Here is a 17,686-nt window from a genome sequence, read left to right on the forward strand (position 1 = left end):
CCCCACCAAGATTTGAAAGTATCTTGTCCCCTTATTGGTCCTCTGGTCAGGTGTCAGCCAGGTTTACTGAGCTTCTTAACCCTTTACAGGTAAAAGAGACATTAACCCTTAACTATCTGTTTATGACACGCCCCCAAATCTCAGACAGTGTGGAACCACGCTAGCGGTGACTTCTTCCTAGAACTTTAGAATAAACAGATTATGTTAAGGTGCATGTGTCTTATTATACTACTAATTATATAAAAGTACAAGATTTTTCACATTTCAAGGACAATTTTTAACCAGTTGATTCTGGGAAACGTTCACGGGAGAGTGCATCAGCTACTTTGTTAGAAGCTCCTGAAATGTGTTGAATTTCAAAATCAGAATCTTGGAGAGCTAAACTCCATCAAAGCAGTTTTTTGTTGTTTCCCTTGGCAGTATGAAGCCACTTCAGCGCATCATGGTCAGTTGTAGCTGGAACTGCCGTCCCCAAACGTATGGGCATAGCTTTTCCAGGGCATACACAATGGCATAGCATTCTTTCACTGATTGACCAGTGGCTTTCCCTCTCAGTTTCTTGCTGAGAAACAACAGGATGAAATTCTTGATCCGGTCCTTCCTGCATTAAAACTGCTCTTACACCACGCTCAGACGCATCTGTGGTTACTAGGAATGGTTTGTCAAAGTCTGGGGCCCTTAGCACAGGGTCAGACATGAGTGTTGCCTTAAGCTAGTTAAAGGCCTTCTGACACTCATCAGTCCACTTAACTGCATTTGGCTGTGTCTTTCTGGTCAGGTCTGTTAGTGGGGCAGCGATTTGGCTGTAGTGTGGTACAAATCGCCTGTAATATCCGGCCAAGCCTAAGAAGGATTGGACCTGTTTCTTTGACTTTGGGACAGGCCACTTTTGGATAGCATCCACCTTGGCCTGTAGGGGATTTATCGTTCCCTGACCCACCTGGTGCCCAAGGTAAGTCACTCTGTTTTGGCCTATTTGACACTTTTTAGCCTTAACAGTTAGTCCTGCCTGCCTGATGCACTCAAAGACTTTTTCCAGGTGTTCCAGGTGTTCTGCCCATGAATCAGAAAAAATGGCCACAGAGGTTGGCAACTGCAGAGTCTCCCACTCCTGCTAGGAGACCATCTGCAAGTCTTTGGAAGGTGGCGGGTGCATTTCGCAGCCCGAAAGGAAGCACATTGAATTCATACACCCCTGCATGGATGATGAAGGCTGACCATTCTTTGGCAGATTCATCTAGCGGTACTTGCCAGTACCCCTTGGTTAAGTCTAATGTAGAGATGAACTGGGCATGTCCCAATTTCTCCAATAGCTCATCGGTGCGTGGCATTGGATAGTTGTCGGGATGAGTTACAGCACTTAGCTTATGGTAGTCCACGCAAAAGCATATTTCCCCATCTGGTTTGGGAACTAGAACCACTGGAGATGCCCATGCACTGTTAGAGGGGTGGATTATACCCATATATAGCATGCTTTGGATCTCCCATTCCATAGCAGCTTGGGCATGAGGAGACACCCGGTAGGGTGGGGTTCTAATTGGGTGAGCATTACCTGTGCCAATGGAGTGGTATGCCCGTTAGGGCTTCCCTGGGGTGGCTGAGAACATTCGCACAAAGCTAGTGCACTGCTCCTTGATCTGCTGTCGCTGCGGACGTCCAGGGGTCGCTGAGAGGTTCACCTCTTCCACGTCACCGTCACTTTTTCCATCCTAGTAGACACCTTCAGGCCACTCAGCGTCATCTCTTCCCTGGGCTGTAAACTGACAAACCTTTAAGTCTCTGGAATAAAAGGGCTTGAGAGAATTAACATGGTACACTTTAGGCTTTAGGGTTGAGGTGGGGAATGCTGTGAGATAGTTGACAGCTCCCAGGCGCTCTTGGACTGTGAATGGCCCTTCCCATGATGCTGCCATCTTATGGGCCTGTAGCGCCTTTAAGACCATAACCTGGTCCCCTTCTTTGAAGGAATGCTCTCTGGTATGTTTATCATACCAGGCCTTTTGCTCTTCCTGAGCATCCTTTAGGTTTTCTTTAGCAAGTGCTAAAGAGAGTCGGAGGGTGCTTTGTAGGTTGCTTACAAAGTCTAGAATATTAGTTCCTGGAGAAGGCGTAAACCGTTCCCATTGCTGCTTCACCAGCTGTAATGGCCCTTTAACCTTGTGGCCATACACAAGTTCGAATGGTGAAAACCCTAAAATGGGATGTGGTACAGCCCTGTAGGCAAAAAGCAACTGCTGCAACATTAGGTCCCAATCATTGGAGTGTTCATTTACGAATTTACGTATCATGGCCCCCAAAGTTCCATTAAACCTCTCCACCAGGCCATTGGTTTGATGGTGGTAAGGGGTGGCAACTAAGTGATTCACCCCATGAGCTTCCCACAGATTTTTCCATGGTCCCTGCCAGGAAATTAGTTCCCGAATCTGTAAGGATGTCGGTGGGCCAACCTACCCTGGCAAAAATGTCTGCTAAGGCCTGGCACAGTTTTAGCCCTGGTGTTGCTTAGAGCTACTGCTTCTGGCCATCAGGTAGCAAAGCCCACTAAAGTCAGTATGTACTGCTTTCCTCTGGGGATCTTTTTTGGGAAAGGACCCAGAATATCCACAGCTACTCGCTGAAATGGGAGCTCAGTTATGGGGAGTGGCTGGAGAGGGGCTTTGACCTGGTCTTGAGGCTTTTCCACTCGTTGGCATACCTCACAAGACTGGACATAATTAGCAACGTCCTTGCCCATTCCCTCCCAGTGGAAGGACTTCCCCAAACAGTCTTTGGTTCTATTCACCCCAGAATGGCCACTGGGATGATCATGAGCTAAGCTCAAGAGCTTTACCCGGTACTTAGTTGGAACTACCAACTATCTTTGAGGACGCCAGTCCTCCTGGTGTCCACCAGAAAGAGTCTCCTTGTGTAAAAGTCCTTGTTCTACAACAAACCGGGATCGGTTAGAAGAGCTGAGAGGCGGTTGGGTGCTCCGTGCTGCCACCTAAGCTTTCTGAAGGCTGTCATCTGCTTCCTGCTCAGCCTGGAACTGTTCCCTTGAGGCTGGAGACATCAGTTCCTCCTTAGACTGTGGACTTGGGCTTGGTCCCTCTGGAAGCGATGTAGGTGACGGGGTTGTTTTCGTTGATTGTGAACCGCTTTCCGCTGGTGCACCAGGGAGTATTTCAGGCTCTGGGTAGGGTTGTCCGCTGGTTCTGCCAGTTCAGGCCTGGTGGTGCCCTCTGGTGTTGGAGTTATAGATGGGTTTGTAAGTGTTGGAGTCAGTGCTGGCAACGATTCTGGTGCTGGTTGCTGTTCCAGTTCCAGTTCTGAGATTAGATGCACTATGGCTATTGCAGTCATTGGCAAAGGATCTGGTTCCACCACCTCTGTCTGGGTCTCTGGTAACACAGACGGGGCCCTTGTGGACGGCTCAGGAACAGGGATGGGTGTGGAAGCTTGCTTGGCCTGGCTGCGTGTGACCATTCCCACCCTCTTGGCCAGCTTCACCTGGTTGGCCAAGTCTTCCCCCAGTAGCATGGGGATGGGATAATTGTCATAGACTGCAAAAGTCCACATTCCTAACCAGCCCTTGTACTGGACAGGCAACTCAGTTGTAGGCAAGTTTAAAGATTTTGACATGAATGGGTGAATTGTCACTTGGGCCTCTGGGTTGATGAATTTGGGGTCCACTAAGGATTGGTGGATAGCTGACACTTGTGCCCCCGTGTCTCTCCACGCGGTAACCTTCTTTCCACCCACTCTCAAGTTTTCCCTTCGCTCCGAGGGTATTTGAGAGGCATCTGTGCCTGGGAATCTTTGGTGTGATGGTGGTGTAATGAACTGCACTCGGTTGGGGTTCTTGGGGCAGTGGGCCTTTATATGTCCCAGCTCATTACATTTAAAACATCGCCCAGCTGAGTGGTCACTGGGTCGAGGTGGGTTGCTGGAGACTGGTGAGGTGGGACAATAGGGTGTCTGGGGCTTTCCTTGGGTGGTAGGTGGGGTCTTGGGTTGCCCCCGGTGATAGGGTTTATTTTCGGTTTGCTCCCTCTGATATTCGCTCCCCTTGCTAGTAGTTTTTTTTTCTTCTGCCACTTCCACCCATCTGGCTCCAATCTCCTCCACCTCGGTTACAGTTTTGGGCTTCCCATCTAGGATGTACCTTTCTATTTCCTCAGGAACACCCTCTAAGAACTGCTCCATTTGCATTAGGAAGGACAGCTCTTCCAGAGAGTTAGCACTTGGTCCTGATATCCAGGCCTCCCAATTCTTTCCAATGTGGTAGGTGTGTCAGGTAAATGACACATCTAGTTTCCACTTTAGGGCTCTGAACCGCCGACGGGCATGCTCAGGTGTTAGCCCCATTCTGATTCTGGCCTTGGTTTGAAAAAGTTCATAATCGTTCATGCGTTCCTTAGGCATTTCAGCCGCCACCTCTGCTAAGGGTCCACTGAGCTGTGGCCTCAGCTCTGTCATGTACTGGTCTGTAGAGATGCTGTACCCGAGGCAGGCCCTTTCAAAGTTTTCTAAGAAGGCCTCAGTATCATCACCTGCCTTGTAGGTGGGGAATTTTCTGGGATGGGAAGCAGTACCTGGAGAAGGGTTGTTAGAGTTGGCAGGTACATCCTGCTTAGCCCTTGCTAATTCCAGGGCCTGCTTGTGTGCCTCCCTCTGGATCTCAATAGCCCTCCGGTGGTCAGCCTCTTTGGCTTTCTCTTCTCTTTCTTTCTCTTTTTTCCTTCTCCTCCATCTCTTTTTGTTTCATCTCCATAGCTCTCTTGTGGGCCGCTTCTTCCCTGGCTATTTCTACATTAATTTCTAATTGTTTTAGTTCCATCTGTCTCTTATGTTCATTGTCTTTCTCTGTTGCTTCCAGCCTAGCCAGCTCTAGTTTGTTAGTTGCTCCACTGGTACTCATTTTCCTGCTTTCTTGTGCTGGCCACACCCCTCTGCAGTTCACTGAAACTGGGATGCACTCAGCTCAGGGCTGCTTGGTTAACAGGGATTTTTTAACTAGCTATAGCCGAGAGGTAGAAAGAAAGAGAAAACAATTCAGCTTGTAAATTCATTTTGCTGGCTGCTTGCTCACAGCTTGAAGCCTCCTCTTAACAAAGAACCTTGTTAAAAAAACTTAACACCTCTGCCTTCAGGCTGCTTTCTAAGCAGCTAGAAAGGAGGAAAAAAAAATCCTACTGGCTTTTGGTTCCTAAAAAATCCCTCACCGCTGCCCACCATGTCAAGGTTCTTCCCCCACTCTGAACTTCAGGGTACAGATGTGGGGACCTGCATGGACACTTCTAAGCTTAATTACTAGCTTAGATCTGGTAACACTGCCACCATCCAGAAATTTCAGTGTCTGGAACACTTCCTGCCCCTCAAAACCTTCCCCTCCCTGGGCAGCCTTGAGAGGCTTTTTCACCAGGAACTTGGTGAAAACCGATCCAACCCCTTGGATCTTAACACAAGGAGAACTTAACCATCCCTCCCCTCCCCCACCAATTCCTGGTGAGTCCAGATCCAATCCCCTTGGATCTTAAAATGAGGAAAAATCAATCAGGTTCTTAAAAAGAAAGCTTTTAATTAAAGAAAGAGAGGTAAAAATCATCTCTGTAAAATCAGGATGGAAAATACTTTACAGGGTAATCAGATTCATATAGCCCAGAGGAACCCCCTCTAGCCTTAGGTTCAGAGTTACAGCAAACAGAGGTAAAATCCTCTCGGTAAAAGGGAACATTTACAAGTTGAGAAAACAAAAATAAGATTAACACGCCTTGCCTGGCTGTTACTTGCAAGTTTGAAACCTGAGAGACGGATTCAGAAAGATTTGGAGAGCCTGGATTGACGTCTGGTCCCTCTTAGTCCCAAGAGCGAACAACCCCCAAAACAAAGAGCACAAACAAAAGACTTCCCCCCACCAAGGTTTGAAAGTATCTTGTCCCCTTATTGGTCCTCTGGTCAGGTGTCAGCCAGGATTACTGAGCTTCTTAACCCTTTACAGGTAAAAGACATTAACCCTTAACTATCTGTTTATGACATATTGATTCTTCACATTGTGTTTCAGGAGAAACAAACTTTGCTAAACCAGTCTGATACGGAATCTGAGTGTACTGACAAAAGAGCTTAGATTGTGTATATGTAAAACAATATATTGAATCCTTTTTGAATGATCAGATTTAATATTTGTGAAGTGTTCTGAAAACAGCTTTATGGTCTTATTAATGTAAACCTAATACCAGTGTCTAATACATTATGGATTAAATTCCTCAGCTCCATATCGGTCATTAGTAATCAAGTTTCTCCATAAGGTGAGAGAACTTTTCAGTGTCAGTTCCATAAAAATATGTTTTTTGGATGTACAAAATGCGGTAGAAGAAGCAAGGTGCACAAATCCCACTGATGATTAGTTGTGCGTTGAATTGCTCTCAAACGTGGAAACTTAATTACCACCTTTCTCACAGTCTAAGTGGGGAATGGAATTCACTCCAGTTTACAAGCTGGCTGTTGCCACTGCAATGCAACTCTCCTGTGGAACTCTTCTTGCTTTTAGGGGCTGCTGTTCTTTCACATTTGCTATACAGGCATCTTGTGCTGCTGAATCAGAGTAAGCACAGATACTGTTTGTTTTCCGATACCATTTCCGTGAAATGAGTGCTGGAGTCTATCATTTTACATAAAGAATGAAAGGCTGCATCGGACCTTTTTTTATTTTTATTTTTTTTTTAAAGTCACATATTTTAATTGGGTTAGAGTATTTTGCTTGGTCTTTATGTGTGACAGTGTTCTTTTCTTCCCGTGAAAGCATACCCAACTCCTGTAACAAGTATCAGACACCGAAAGCCTCTCTTTGGGGAGATAGGACATACAATCATGAATTTACTTGTTGTGAGTAAAGAGTTTTACATAATTTTCCTTACCCTCCTAATTATACATCAGATGAGTGTGAAGTTACCCTCACAATTTTGAAGTTGAACTATTTGTCTTTTAGCGAAAAATGTTCTAACACAGTTTAATTTAGGTGTGACGTGCATGTTAGACTTCAGTCTATTCACACAATGAAACGCTCTATTAGAATAGTAGTAAGTTGTGCCTTTCAGATTAGTTATTGATATTGAAGTATACTAATATAACTTTGGTTTATTCATTTAAAATAAGTAGTTAATATTAATCAGCTCTTTCAGTAAGAAAGCTTTAGGCAATGATCTGGTGACTGGCTCTGCTGATATCTAGGGAGACTTGGGTTTATGAGTGATAAACTTTTGCTCTTCAGGCTGTTGCAGCAGTACTGTGACATGATCTAAATTTAATTGCTTGCTACAGCATGCTGCCTTGATATGCTTTATTGCAAACAGCTCACCTACACATTTTTTTAGAGAAATGTAAACAAGCTGGAGACTACAAACTACTTCATTTAAGAGTATGAGCATTCTCTAGTAAGGCTGTACTTGGACTTGATCATAATTAAATCTTTTGTCCTCTGTAACAACACGTAACACTGGACTTTTATCCATTTTATCCAAACTAGATCAGGCAGGGTTAAAACTATTTTAGAGTGCATGCCCAGAAGGGACAACAACTTTTTCAGCTGAATGGTGATAACTATTGCTGGCAAGAATTTTGAATAGACAGTAATCTCTGTAGTTCAGGTTGATGCTGGCTTGACACTCTTTAACATAACCAAATTGGTTAAATTTGAAGCATGTTAAATGTCAGTTTCTTGGCCTAGGGTAGAAGTTTTCTGGAAAGCTGAAATAAGAACAAGTGTTTTGGGCAAAGTTCCCTTTTTAGAAACCTTTGCTGCCCCTTTTTTGGTTTGTTTATAAAAACTAGCTTTGTTTTAATCTGTTTGTTTTGACAAGATCTGGCGCTACCAACTAGTATGTTGAGATGATTACATTACTTACTTTCTGTTACACTGCTCAGTTAGACCATAGTTCGTATCCAGCAAGTCACTTAGCATGTTTCCCTCTCTGTAAAATGGAAATAAGAAGAATATTTGCCTCCCAAGAGTGCCCTGAGGACAAAAAAATGTGAGAATTACAAAGTACTATATTTAAACAGTTTTACTGTAAAACTCAACGTTATGCAGAGATGGCAGTATCCTTAGTTAAGGTGATCCTAGCTTTCTGTTTAAAGAAATCATTTGACAGGCACATCCTTAATATTGCTAAAACGATACAGTCCAGCTGAAGCTTATGGTATATTAGATGGCTATTTCTGATTGTTGCCTTGTGGTAACTGGCCTGCAGAGCTTGTGTTTACTAGGGAAAAAGGTTTTTACAATGTGTTAGCTAATACATAGTAAAATCCTACTTTGGACAAGGCAGTTGTAGTTTTAACATGTGTTAACAGGTGAAGGTAAACACTAGTAAATGCTACATAAAACTGTAACTGCATTGGCCACAATAGGAATTTACCGTGTGACACCATGTGTTAACTAACACACGTTAAAAAAAATCACTTTTGTTTTTCCTAGTATGGGCACACTCACCAGTAACAGTACTGCTGCAGCTAACTGAGATTCCTTTAGCTCAAGTAAACTTCTGAAAACTCTGTTATGGGTAGATTTTAAGTGATGCAGTGTGTTTGGTTTTTAGAAATGATGGGATGTCAGTGGTTAAAACTTTATGTTGCTTAAACAGTCAGTTAATCAAGTATTTTGTTTGTTACAGGACCTTAGAAATTATCAATATACCTTGCATACCATAGATAATTTATTTATCCATATGGAAATGGGTAAAAGCTGCATTAAAATCCCTCTGAGAAGATACGATGAAGTGAGTATCATTTTGTAGATCATACGAATTTATTCAGGAAATCTAACCCTTCCGTTTTCCTTCTATAATAGCTCTGAAATCTTAAAGATGAGAAGTTCACAAGAACACTGTGAGCCAATTTAACTAGAAGCTGCAAAATGCAAAACACCTCATTGGAGGGTATTGTCTTCTCCAAATCAGAGAGGCCTATGATTGCTTTTGTTCACTATTCAGTGGACTAATTTTTCAGTTCTTAAACTTTGAGTGTCTAACAAAAAAAAAAAAAACAAAACCAAGCACCTTTTTCCCTATAGACTAACCCCCTGCTTTAGTCTTAAGAGGTGAGCAATATTGCCTAGGTCATGCTACGATGTTAAGCAGGAAGATTAGTGTTTAGTATAGGTGCTAATTGGTAATAGAAATGAGGAGGAAAAAGATTTCACTGAAATTTCTTCCAAGGATGTTTAGGCCTTCAGCTTCTTCTACTGTGAAGTTTTGTTCTAGTTTAAAAGGTGGCTTTACAAAAGCATAATTTTATTTATATATAATATATATAAAGCTATTTCAAATAGTTTTTTGCAAATTTCAGTCTTCTCAGAATTCATACTGGTTTTGCATATTTACTGTAGATCTGCTTGGAACTATGATGGAAACAAACAATAAACTCTCTTGTTCTGTTTTTCGGGACCCTCTTAGGCTATGAAGCTTTAGGATTCGTCCAGATTTTGCAAACTGGGTTGTCCTATACATAAAAAATGAAGGTCTCTTGGGAGATCCTTAATACTTGGTGGTATACTTGGTCGGGGACTACTCACTCAGACTGACTTTTCCCAATCAGTAGAACTTTGAAGTTATGGTCACAAGTTCATATAAATATACCCCGATAAGCTATTGCAAGTTCCATAAAAAATCTGTTCTAAAAAAGGATTTTAAAATGTAAATTATACTTCAGCTTTTTGTAGAGAAAGGTAATGCTCACATATAGAGGCAGTTATTTTTGTAATACAGCATTTTACCTGAAAAATGCTACTTAGCTGTTATACAGCCAGAATCCACAGAGAATTTAACAAAACAGAACAAGATTTTGTTGCAGAAATGTCAGTTTCTAAATGAACGTTTTGTATTTGCAGGTAATGAAAGTAATACATTCTTCTAATGAGCATGTTATTAGCATTGGAGCCAGTTTTAGCACTGAAGCAGATTCTCACTTAGTTTGTGTACAGAGTGATGGAGTCTATCAAACACAAGCAAACAGTGCTACTGGCTGCCCTAGGAGAGGTAAGTGGCTTATTATGTTTTTAGTGTTCTGTCAAACCTCTGAAACTGGTATGTGCACTCAAATGTTTTAGGGGATTACTAGGAACAAAAGGTGTATATTCGTGTAGTTTGTGTGGGCAGATGATCCAGTATAATGTCAAATGCCTTGACCACAATATGAAGCAGCCAAACAATAATAAAAGGGTACATGACATATATGTATGACATTCAGTGGTTAGCAAAAATACTTTAATTACATGAAGCATTGTTTGACAACCTCCACTTAACATTCCATTTACACTAAATTATTCAAATTTCACTCAAATTTTTGACCTGTTACTTGTCCCTTTTCAGAAGCTTTTTATATTTTATGACCACATCATACAGTTCTTAGATCAGCTTACATTTTAAAGGGGTGCTGTTGAATCTGGTCTGTTACTTTGACACTCTTAAAATTGCTATAAATTGCAGAATATCTTTCAGATTCTAGATGGTTACATATCTTTTACATCTGTCTAGTTACATCTTAGGCTAGAGACTAATAAGAGTAATTAACAGTAGTTAAATTCTTGTTTATATAGTGCTTTGAAAACATTAATCAATGCCTAGCAAGCTGTCTGTAGTGACAAGGGGAAGATTTAATGGTGAAGTAAATGGGTTTTTACAGGTTTTAAGGCCATTTAAAGTGGAGTCATTATTTTACTTAATAGAATGTTCCAGAAATTAAAACCTAATTTTAAAGGTAACTTTATGTATAAGCAGGAAGCAAATTTTAGGCCCTACATATTTTCTATTCTTTCACAGTTTTCTTCTTTGGCTACTGTGCCTGTACGACTGCCAACATCTTGTTGGGATGCTGCATGTCTCCCTAAAACTCAAAAAGTTAGCAAAATCAGTGCATTTTTCTAGGCCTTATTTCAAGGAATGAATTCTCTTGACGCTAGCAAGAGCCACATCAGCACATCTTCCTATAGCTGAAGAACTTTTATGCGCACTTTCGGTGTAGCATAATACTTAGCACTTGATGTATAGTGCTTTACACTTTCAAAGTGACTTTTAACTCACTAAGGATAAAAATGGACAATATGAAGTACCTGATGTGTTTACTTCTGTGTTTAGTTACAGGTGCAAGTTTTGTAGTATTCAATGGAGCCCTAAAAACATCTTCAGGATTTCTTGCTAAATCAAGTATAGTTGAAGGTATGAATTGCATCTTAAATGATTCCTTGTTAAGAGGCAAAGAATTGGTGTTGGAAGACTACTCTGCATAATACTGATGTGATTAAGAGTCTATCCCTTTGTAAACTAAACTTTTTCTTCAAGGTTTGTAACTTAAAAAAAAATACTTGCACATAAATCATGTTATGTAAATTCGTAATTTGGGACATACATTGTTTGAGGACACTTTCACTATGTGGCTTTTTTGGACCTCTTTACTTAATACCTGTTATTTTGTAAAGAATTTCAACATGAGAAGCGTATAGGAGAATTCAATTCAGTTGTTTCCTTTATGCTTAAGTTTTTACTTTTACTTTTGTGTCACATTTTGTGGCTCACTAAGTTGTTCAAGCTTCATGAAATAAACTTTGATCAGATGGAACGTCAGCTCCATTAGTCTACCTTTTTTACCAAAAAAGCTTTGAAAATTGAACTAACAATTTTTCATATAGAATTTCACATGGTGATGAGGAAAAAAGTCAATATTCTCCTTACAGGCTTGTGAAGTTGCATTTCTTAAACAATTCAAGAGGATCAGTTGACTAGGCAAGGTTCTATTAAAGTAATCTTCCCTTTTTGTTCTCTAAAGGAAAGTGGGAACTTTTACTGTTTCTCTTTTAGATGGACTAATGGTACAAATAACTCCAGAAACGATGGAAGGTCTACGTCAAGCTTTAAGGGACAAAAAGGACTTTAAAATTACATGTGGCAAAATGGATGCAGAAGAACTAAAAGAATATGTAGATATTTGCTGGGTAGAGAGTGAAGAAAAAGTAAACCAAGGGTATGAATATTTGTTACTAAAGCTGTGTGGTGGTTGGAATTTTCTCTTCTCTTTCCACCTGTCTTGAACTGTGGAAAATGAAGTATTGTAATTAAATAGCAAGATATTAGTTTTAAAGCTGCCAAGGAAATAGGAGTGAAAACTGCCTGTGCGCCTCTAGATATCGCTACGAGAACAACTTTAGACTACAATGGTCTTCTGAGATTTTAATAACTGCCTGGTTTGGGAGCGGTGGGAACAGGGTCGTCTTATGGTGTTGCCTGTTTTTAGTCACAGTCCATCTGTCTGACGAGGACTGGTTGGCTCCCTTCAGAGTTCAACAATGTCATTCGTTAGATAGAGGGGGGCTACTCAGTGAGGGCTGCAAGATTCCCCTGCCCACCCCCGTGGCTGTGACTGTCAGGGCACTAACAGTACTATAACATATGAATTGGTTTAAGACAATGGTTTTCAACCTCTTTTCATTTGTGGACTTCTATAAAATTTCAAATGGAGGTGTAGACCTCTTGGAAATCCTAGACCTGTGGGTCCATTGAGCACAGGTTGAAAACCACTGATTAAGAGTTTAATTTTAGATGGCTTAGAGAATGTTTTGTTACAATTAGGACCCTACAGATTTCATGGCCGTGAAAAATGTGTCATGGATCGTGAAATAAGCCCTTCCCTGTGAAATCTGATGTCCCCTTGTTCCTAGGAGAGCTTCAGCAAAGGGGGCTCCTAGCTCCAGCTGGGCAGAGGAGAGACAGGACTTATCCATTTCCTGCACAGCTGTTTGGGGGGTGGGTGGGTGTGTGTGTGTGTGTGTGTGTGTGTGTGTGTGTGTGTAATGTTGAATCAGACCCACCTCCTGCAGCTGCAGGAAGCTCTGCCGTTGCTGCCTTCAGAGTCCAGCTCTGAAGGCAGCACAGAAATGAGGGTGGCAATCCCATGATCCCCCTACAACAGGTTTGTGGACTCCCCCATTCTGCTTTTGTGTCGGGACCGCCCCAGTTACAACACTGTGAAATTTCAGATTTAAACACCTGAAAACATTACATTTACCAATTTTAATGACCGGTGGCTGTGAAATTGACCATAATGGACTGCGAATTTGGTAGGGCCCTAGTTATAGTGTGTCTGAATAAATCATGATTAGTGTTCAAAATTAGTGTCTCTTTCATTATAGTTAAATATCATAAAACAGTGGTTCTCAAATTATGGTCTTGACTTAGTCCTTTTTCTAGTGACTCCTAGGACCAACTAGAACACACACACAATGCCCCAGGGAGGTGGTCCATAAAAGCTTCTCTTAGGAAATAGAAGGAAAAGCTGGAGATCTACTGACCTGCTTAATCTTAGTCTATTAGGTACTCATAGGTAAAGTGTGTGTGTTTAACCCCTATCTGAATTCTAGATAAATGTATATGGAAATGTTTGCAGTGTAAAACATCCACGTACCACGGCCTCTCTTTTTGTATGTATTTTGATACTACAAATTTTATTTATATATTGAGAAGAGCTGTAATTTTATTCTTTGAAGTTTGATTTAACTTAAAGCAATGGGTTTTTAAGTTGAACAGTTGATTTTTAGATGAAAGAATGCTCTGGTTCAGTTTTAATTTATTATACACTTATTCTATAGAGTTATAAGTCCAGTAGATGGAAAGTCAATGGAAGGAATTCAAAGTGAAAGAATACTACAGGGAGATTTTGAAACTGAGGAAAAACTTATGAAGTGTACTGAAGTAAGTAAATTAATACTAGTAAATGGTTTGTTTATATGTTAAAATATCAGATTTATTTATACCAATTGTTGTTCTAAATAGCATTAATAATACTGATAAAGGGAAGGTGCTACCACAGAAACTAGTTCATTTTTGGCATGCAGCTGTAGGAACATGTCAACTATGTTCTTGATGTTCTCTCTGACTCTCATATCAAATTTGTGGATAGAAGCGATTTTATTTTTTAAATCGGGGTGATATATTTTCCTTTTAAAAAAACTTTTAATGCAATTATGAAACTTTTAATCCAGTTATTCTCATGGCTACTTGTTAATTCACTAAGTATTTTAATTTGTGAGGATACTTTGCAACAGTACTAACACAGTATTTGCTGTTTGGGGACTTCTTGTCTCTTCCTAGTTTTGGAAAGCACCTAGCACATTTGGGCACTATCATAATATGTGTAATAAAAATGGACAGTTATATTAGAAGTGTCTTGTTACTGATAAACTATCCAATTCCAAAGCTGAAAGTCTTTTGCCAATAAACAAGTATAGGTAATTTGACTGCATCTTAAGCAGTGATACTGTACATTGAGCCATTTTGACAACTTTGAAATTCATACCAAAAAAGTCACTAATGTTGTGTCCTTACTATACTTTCAGGTGTTCTATATCCTAAAGGACCACGAGCTATCCAGTGCAACACCGTATCAGTTTGCAAAAGAGATTGCTGTAGCTTGCAGTGCTGCTCTTTGCCTGCATCTCAAAACGCTGAAAAATAATGGGATGAATAAGCTAGGTCTCAGAGTCTCCATTGATACTGATTTGGTAATTTTTGTTTATTAGAGATATATATGTAAATAAATAAACATTATTTAATATCACCACCTTAAAATAATGGTATTTAGGTACAGCTTCTCTAGTCCTATTAAACCTTCCCACATCGCCAAATTTAAAGTCCATTACCAGCAATGGATGTACCTGGAAAGAAGTCAGAACACAAGTCTGAGAATTAGACTCAATCCCTCTTGCTCCTAGAGAAACTACAACTTCAAGATCTTAGCTGAGAGAGATGCAGAAATTTTACAGATCACCACAATTTAAACTTGTGCTTTTTGTTTAAAGTTTGATAGTTTTCAGTGGTCTGTCATTAAGTAACTAATTCACAATATTTCTGGTTGCTTGCATCTTGAACTTGCAGTACCTTGCAGTGTTGAAGGCAGGTTACTCTATGAGCAGAAGGCCGTGTTTCACAGTTCTAAACACAAAACCTTCTTGCCAGTGAAAGTGTTGACTTGCCCAAAGTCTCTTCAATACCACTTTTTATAATAGAAAACTTGAGCTGAAATTTGTTTTATACTGATGGCGATGTTTGCACAGTGCATCTACTGCACCTCTACTTTTGGCTTGTATTAATATGTAATATATCCCCTTAATATAACTTTTTTTATTTTAGGTTGAGTATCAGTTAGGATCTGGAGGCCAACATCTTCCACAGCATTATCTAAATGACCTGGACAGTGCTCTGATTCCTGTGATCCATGGTGGGACATCAGACCCCACAAGCTTACCATTGGAAATGGAATTAATATTTTTTCTTACAGAATACCTCTTTTAATATAAATGACAGCATATATTATACTACGTATAATCTGATTTGCTAGAACTAACCCAACACCAAAGCTGTAATGCTACCAACACTAAAAAATGTTAAGATTTATTAAAAAAGGTTTAGTAATAGATTTTAAACTGGGTTTTGCTTCTAAAAAAATGAACCAACTCTCCTCCATCTCCAGCATAAAAGAATTGTCAAGTTGAAGATTTCCTAAGGTTCCGAAACTTTACACTTAATACAGTCACTGAAAAAAGGCCAGGACTCATTACCTCTAAGCAAACTGTAGCATTTACTATGTGCATTGTAAGGTTAAGCCATATACCTCTTAAACCCAAGCAAATATTTTAGTAACAGTCCTTAAGATTAGATGTAACCTAAAGCTGGGACACTCCATGTGGATGTGCAAATGGACTATATTTACATTTTTTTAAAAAATCGTATAAAGTATATTTAATTGGTATAGAACTGTTGCTTGCTGTTGAGATCCAAATATAAAATCTCTGAGGGTTGGCTGTAAACAGATACTGTGTACTTATATTTGGAATTTGCCTGCACAATCTGATATTGATTGTGGGGGAAGAATAGAGAACAAAACTTTGCCAGCTATGTTGTGGGTTTTGAATTTTTTTTTAAGATTTCATAATTGGACTTGTCCTGACTTAAAAATCAAGACATTTGACATGTTTGTTGGTGCTTTTGAAACTTGTGCTTTTAAACTGAGTCTCTTTATGGTGTAGCTGATTTCCTTATGTATTTATAATGACTTATCTAACTTTGTTGGGTATCATTTTTGTATTACACTAATTGTTTTTTTTCCCCTGTGCTTATATGTACCTTTGTAATTTGGGACTTCCAAGAGTGATTAAGAACAGGCCAGATGACCCTTTAAGTAGTAGTCCTGTAGCAATAAGTCAGGCATGAAACCTGTAATATCTTTTCTGATCCCATCTCTAACTTCTGAGATCTCTTGGTAGCCCTGTTTATTTTTCAGAGAGAAAATGTATTAAGTGTGAATTTTCATGATAAGTTTGTTTTGGCATATTTGAGGATCTTTGTATAGTACATATTTTTGATACTGGGGTATTAGCAATTAAGAACTAAGACGATGCTTGTAATTTGTGCCTGAGTACTGAAGTTCAGTGAACAACAATCAGGTATGATAACTATTGCATAATGTACCTGTTCACTTTGAAGAGAATCAGAACACGCTATATCCAAGACCGAATCATTTGAGTAAATGTTTAGAGTTGTAGACTGACAGACCATTAAAAATCTAAACATCTAGATGCCTTCTTGATTCTCAAAGGGGATACTTATATGGTTTTTGTATCAAAAACGCAACTAGTAACTTAAAAAATAAAATAAAATAAAAATGTCACCAGACCTATTCCCCGCAGCTTGAAGACCCATATTAATGGAAGGGTTCAGGATTTAAGGTCTTAGGCTAGAAGAAACTAGGTATTCATTATAGTAATGCACACAATTTTTGTTGAGAGATGAATTGCAGTTCTCTGGACCAGCCAAAGACATTAACATAGGCAGCATGAATAAGATGAATGTCCAGTCTTCTGAAAGTAGTTAAGAGGACAGCAGGGACATGCAGTGTTTGAAACATGGACAATAGTCAAATGACCATTGTCATGTCCTTTGTCAATGTTAAGTACAGTTATAGCAGATGAAAGCAGTTTGCAGATTAATTATTTTGTCTTTTTTGTTGCCATATTGGTTATTGGAAATTAGACTCATGTCTTAAATTCTTGCCATTTAACGTTTCAGTTTCATTTAATAATTATTGCTAACAAATAAAACTGACTTAAGTGTTTATCAGATGAGATAAAATAACTTTGTTCTTCTGTTAAAAACAAAAAACATACATTTGACAAACATTTACTATATTTTGTCAGTTTTTTCTGTCTTCAGAGTTTCTCTTTGTTTAGTTCTGCTGTTGCACTTGGAGCATGGACTGCTCTTAACAAAGGAATCTCTGTGTTTATTTCCAAATACAGCTGTAGACAATAGCCTGTAATTTACCAACAAATAAACAGACCAACATGAAATGTTTCATCGGCCTGGTCTACACCAGGGAGGGAGGAGGGGAATCTATGTTAGTTATGCAACTTCAGCTACGTGCATCTAGTTAGATTCTACTCACCCCAGTGTCTTCACTGCGGTCAGTCGACTGCTGCTGCTCCCCTGTTGACTCCGCCTGCACCTCTGAAAGTGTTGGAGTACAGGAGTTGACGGGAGAGTGCTCGGGGATCGATTTTTCATGTCTAGACTAGTAGCAATAAATCGACACCCACTGGATTGATCGTTGCCCGCCAATCTGGCAGGTAGTGGTAGACATACCCATAGTAACTTTCCTGGTTTGG

The 17,686-nt window shown here is 40.0% G+C and overlaps 1 protein-coding gene across 9 annotated transcripts in view; it reads left to right on the plus strand.

Moving 5' to 3' along the window:
• Positions 1 to 17,207, plus strand: part of ZFYVE16 (zinc finger FYVE-type containing 16) — a 55,495-nt gene extending 38,288 nt beyond the window's left edge. For all 9 annotated transcript variants that reach the window (XM_050946105.1, XM_050946106.1, XM_050946104.1 and 6 more), the window contains 8 exons: positions 6,782 to 6,864; positions 8,652 to 8,756; positions 9,866 to 10,013; positions 11,112 to 11,192; positions 11,832 to 11,994; positions 13,616 to 13,718; positions 14,363 to 14,527; positions 15,156 to 17,207. In XM_050946105.1, coding sequence (XP_050802062.1) covers positions 6,782 to 6,864; positions 8,652 to 8,756; positions 9,866 to 10,013; positions 11,112 to 11,192; positions 11,832 to 11,994; positions 13,616 to 13,718; positions 14,363 to 14,527; positions 15,156 to 15,317 — 1,010 coding nt within the window. In that variant the 3' untranslated portion in view covers positions 15,318 to 17,207. The remainder of the gene's footprint in view (positions 1 to 6,781; positions 6,865 to 8,651; positions 8,757 to 9,865; positions 10,014 to 11,111; positions 11,193 to 11,831; positions 11,995 to 13,615; positions 13,719 to 14,362; positions 14,528 to 15,155) is intronic.
• The last annotated feature ends 479 nt before the right edge of the window (positions 17,208 to 17,686 follow it).

This window comes from Gopherus flavomarginatus, chromosome 3 (genome assembly GCF_025201925.1).
Source record: "Gopherus flavomarginatus isolate rGopFla2 chromosome 3, rGopFla2.mat.asm, whole genome shotgun sequence".
Taxonomy (NCBI): Eukaryota; Metazoa; Chordata; order Testudines; family Testudinidae; genus Gopherus; species Gopherus flavomarginatus.